Here is a 5,000-nt window from a genome sequence, read left to right as displayed (position 1 = left end):
CTCACACACACACACACACTCTCACACTCAGAATGGCAACGACAGGAGCGCAAACACACCAGCACACACACACACCAGCTCACACACACACACACACACACACACACACCAGCTCTCTCACACACACACACACACCAGCACACACACACACACACTCTCACACTCAGAATGGCAACGACAGGAGCGCAAACTGCACAACTGTCAAGGTCATGCAAGAGTCGATTACATGACTGAAGTTCTAGGCACAAGGACTGCAGATACACACACACACACACACACACGCACACTAACCCTTGCTGCAGATACACACACACACACACACACACACACACACACACACTAACCCTGGCTGCAGATACACACACACATACACACACACACACACACTAACCCTTGCATAAACCCTCTGGGTGAGGGTTACGGAATCACCCCGTAATTGGAAACAAAAAGAGTAAAAGTGTTCCGTGCTGAACTGAGACCGGACGCGTTTTGTTCGGTGTTTTTGAGAATATTACACACACATACACACACAAACACACACACACTATATTACAGGTTAAACTATTCTAGAAACAGGGCGGTTTTATGACTTAGAAAGAGCCTGTTGATCTCCCTCAGCCTGTCCGTCGTGTTATGCTCCACTACACACCCCCCCAACACACACACACACACCCCCTACACACACACACACACACACACACACACACACACACACACACACACACACACGCGCGTTCTATTTTAAGAAATTGGCAACACTCTGGAGATCCGGGGAATATTACTGAAGACTTAGAGCCACTTTACGCGTGTGGTGTGTGTGTGTGCGTGTGTGTGTGTGTCTCAGAAAGACGAGAGAGAAGTCGAGAGACAGAGTTCATGCACTCACGCTGCACTCGCGAGCTGTCTCATCAGATGCGCCACTCGGTCGCGTCCCGCCATGACTTCTGTCGCGTGCTGGTCGGAGTGGAGTAGACTTGGTGCGAACCAGCGCGTGTGTGCTGGAGCGTTTTGTTCCGTTTGGGGAAGTTGCTAAAAAAAATGCCAGTCTGGGACACGCGCCCTCTAGTGTACAATATGCGCGCGACACGGTGAAGGGTGCCGAGTGAAAATGAGCGAAGCCGTTTTCTCCGGTAGGATTTTACACACACACACACACACACACGCCACACACACACACACACAGCAGGTCCGGTAGGATTTCCCACGCACACACTCACACACCCACACACACACATATAGGCTATGGGGCTGCATTTTGAGTGCCGGCAGGGAGCAGAAATCCTATTTCAAATACATTTCACATGCTTCAGTGCGACACAAAGATGTTGCTTATAATAGGCTACAGCAACAAAGTAAAGATTAGATAGACACATAGTTCAAATAACTTGCATGCTTTATCAAGCGTGTGGCACACGCATACAACATGAAGTGAAAGGCACAACTGAAACAAATAATAGCAACAAATCATGCCGCTAAATGAACAAAACTTACATAAAATGTATGATTTATTTTTTCTTGGTCACGGGTTGCTAGGCATATTGTTTCCATAGCAACAGTCTTAAGTTTGCAGTGTTGCCCCACGGAGCGGAGAGGGACAGCGGAGAGCAGCATTTCACAGCGCAAGCACACACACAGAAACACACACACATCAAATTACTCCAAAACAGCACTATAATGCTTGTGAGTCTAGTTTATTCACACACACACATTCACAATTGAATCGCTACTTTGCATTTTAAATAAAATAAGATATATTTTGCCACAAAGCACAGATGTATTGAGCTGTCTGCACCACAGCGCCATCTGGATTTTTGTTTTACTTTATTATTATTTCTTCTTTTATTTTCCGGTGTGGTTTGTCAATGTACCAAAACGGTTCCTAAGGATACATTAATACATATTGGAATTAATGTCGGATAGCTGTAAGATCACATTTACTTCGTGGAACTGTAGGGGTCTGAACCAAACTTACCAAGGTGAAAGAAGTAGCCTAATGAGCAGGATACAATCCTTAAAAAATCAAAAGTAATATTTTTTACAAGAAACACATCTGTTGAGTGAGGATGTTTCCAAAATACACACGGTCACAGAGCCTCATCTCCCTTGAAATCCCCCTTACAAAAACTAATATAGGTAAAATAGCTTTTAAGGTCTTTGCTTCCCATAAATGGAACACTGTTCAAGTGGAGTTGAAATTTACCATTTGTCTGTCAACCAATTTAAGAGCCTTTTAGATGCTAAGGATGTGCCTCAATGCTGTTGTTTTAAATGATTCTCTGATTTAATTCTTTTTACTTTTATGTTAATTTTTTCTTATACTTAATTTTTGAGTTGTTTAATGTGTTTTGTTTATTTATTTTGTCTGTTTTGTTTTGTTATGGTTTGTTTATTTATTGTTCTTCTGTACTATGTAGCCTCAATCAGGGCATTGCTGCAAAAGAGCCCTGTGCTCAGTCAATTCTCCCTGAATAAACAATGATGATGATGATGATGATGATGATGATGATGAAAATAGCCAGAAGATGGCGGGGTCAAGTGTCGTCTGCTCCCTACGCCACTCATGCTAGAGGGGTTATGATACTAACTCATAAATCTGTCCCATTACGGGTACAACATGGAGAAAATAACACTATGCAACAATTTGACGCTTTTTGAGATATGATTTTTTTATAGGTTTAGTTTGAATTAATTTTGATAACATATGGTCATGTGAAGGACAGATAAACTAAACCCCACTAGCCATCCAGGATATGCCCTATGTAGTTCTGTGTAACGGGCTGGTACACCCTGCAAAAATGGAAGAAAAGTTTTCACATGCATGTTAGTGCCAGCTTAACTGCCAAAAGACACCAGTTAGTTTGTTGGCAAGCTTCTATCAGTGTCAGCTGGGCTGTTGGTGGTTTTTGCACGCCTTTTAGGTAGTTAGCTTGCTAGTTTTGGAACAGAACTCCGTATTGCTGCTTTAAGGACTGCAGGTAGATATACTGTATTATGGTCCAGGGCAGGTTATTTATCTGAAACCATAACTCTGATAAATGTCTATGGTCCCAATCAAAGATGACCCTAAATTCTGTGATGAGTTTATTTTTGACTGCATCAAATCTCCCCGGACAATACATAATAGCTGGTGACTTTAATCGCACGTTAGACTCTTCAAGAGACAGGTCGACTGGTTTAGATGATACTCACAATGAGTCGAGAAAGACGATACACCATTTTAGGAAGGAATTCAATCTGTTGGATATCTGGAGACATGGTAAACCAAATGCAGTAGAGCACGGGTTTTCAACTGGTTTTGTCCCAGGGACCACCATTCTGACCAGAAAGTAATCCGCGGCCCACTGATGTGCCAGTGATTCCCAAAACATTTTACAGTCCCGTGCCCTTCTTTTTCATGTTTGTAACCGCCGCCTCCGCCACGCCCCCTCCCCCCGCACACATATTCTGCCTATAATACTTCTTAGTGTAATTTCTTCTTCTGGGTCTACATCAGTATTTTGGGCAATGCGACTTGGCTATTCAGACATAAATATGTCGACGGGCCCAGGTATATTTATAAAAATAAAAAAAGTCAATGGTGAACTGATCAAAATAGGCTCATGTCGCGGACCCCCTGCAATGCCGTCGCGGACCACCAGGGGGCCACGGACCCCTGGTTGAAAACCCCTGCAGTAGAGTATACCTGCTATTCTAGCACATAAAACTCACTCACGCATAGACTACTTTTTAGTTTCAGCACTACTTGTCTCCAAAATTGACGAATGTCATTATAGTAGTATAGTCCTTTCAGGGACGTGCGGTCATATGAGTCAGTTGAGTTTTGAGTCGTATAACTTATCACAATTTAAAAAAAAAAACGATCGTTTAAAAGTCCTGGTATTAGACAATAACTTGTATGTATACATGTCTATGTTTTAAACAAATAGAGACCGGAATGACGTAATCACTTCCGGTTTCTGTGCCTCACCAGCCACAAACCTCACCGCATGTCACTGAGTCCTTTCTGAGCATGCAGCCGTATCCTTGACCTATGAAGATACTAAATTAGTGAGTGATCCCCTAAGATGGCGTTTTCAACCTGGATGGCTTACGATCCGTCCACATTCATAGATTTCTTAGATAAACAAACAGACCTGTATTTTTTATTTTTTTATATATATATTTTTTTATTTTCCTTCTTGTTATGGACTGAACATAGCACATATTTACAAAACAGTCATCACGGTCATGAATATAATGTAGTTCAATACAGAGTATATCAAATAAAAAATAAACATCCATAGACCTGTATTTTAATCTGAAGAGCTGTCTGTCTCACACTCACACACACACACACACACACACACACACACCTGTAGAGGGTGCACTCACACACACACACACACACACACACACACCTGTAGAGGGCGCACTCACACACACACACACACTCACTCAAACTCACACACACACTCACACACACCACCTGTAGAAGGCACACTCACACACACACACACACACACACACTCACACACACACTCACACACACCACATGTAGAGGGCGCACTCACACACACACACACACACACACACACACACACACCTGTAGAGGGCGCACTCACACTCACACACACACTCACACACACACTCACACTCACCACCTGTAGAGGGCGCACACACCCTCACACACTCACACACACACACTCACCACCTGTAGAGGGCGCACACACACTCACACACACACACACACACACTCACACACACTCACACACACACTCACACTCACACACACACTCACCACCTGTAGAGGGTGCACTCTTGCCAAACACAAATGGATCAGGAAAATTAAAATTAAAATAGTGTGCGAGTGTGTATGTGTGTGTGTGGGAAAGAGTGTGTATGTGTGTGTTTGTGTGTGTGTGGGTGAGAGTGTGTATGTGTTTGTGTGTGTGTGTGTGTGTGTGTGTGTGAGTGTGGCAGAGTGTGTATGTGTGTGTGTGTGTGTGTGGGAAAGAGTGTGT

The 5,000-nt window shown here is 43.4% G+C and overlaps 1 protein-coding gene across 1 annotated transcript in view; it reads right to left on the bottom strand.

Annotated features, from left to right (window-relative positions):
• adhfe1 (alcohol dehydrogenase iron containing 1) overlaps positions 1-1,126 on the bottom strand; it is a 14,785-nt gene extending 13,659 nt beyond the window's left edge. Inside the window, exon 1 of the mRNA XM_031579400.2 lies at positions 887-1,126. Within this exon, the coding sequence (XP_031435260.1) occupies positions 887-939 (53 nt within the window). The 5' untranslated portion in view covers positions 940-1,126. The remainder of the gene's footprint in view (positions 1-886) is intronic.
• Positions 1,127-5,000: the final 3,874 nt, after the last annotated feature.

This window comes from Clupea harengus, chromosome 13 (genome assembly GCF_900700415.2).
Source record: "Clupea harengus chromosome 13, Ch_v2.0.2, whole genome shotgun sequence".
In the NCBI taxonomy this organism is placed as follows: Eukaryota; Metazoa; Chordata; class Actinopteri; order Clupeiformes; family Clupeidae; genus Clupea; species Clupea harengus.
The sequence above is the reverse complement of the archived record's forward strand: the minus strand, read 5'-3'. Positions and strand labels throughout refer to the sequence as shown.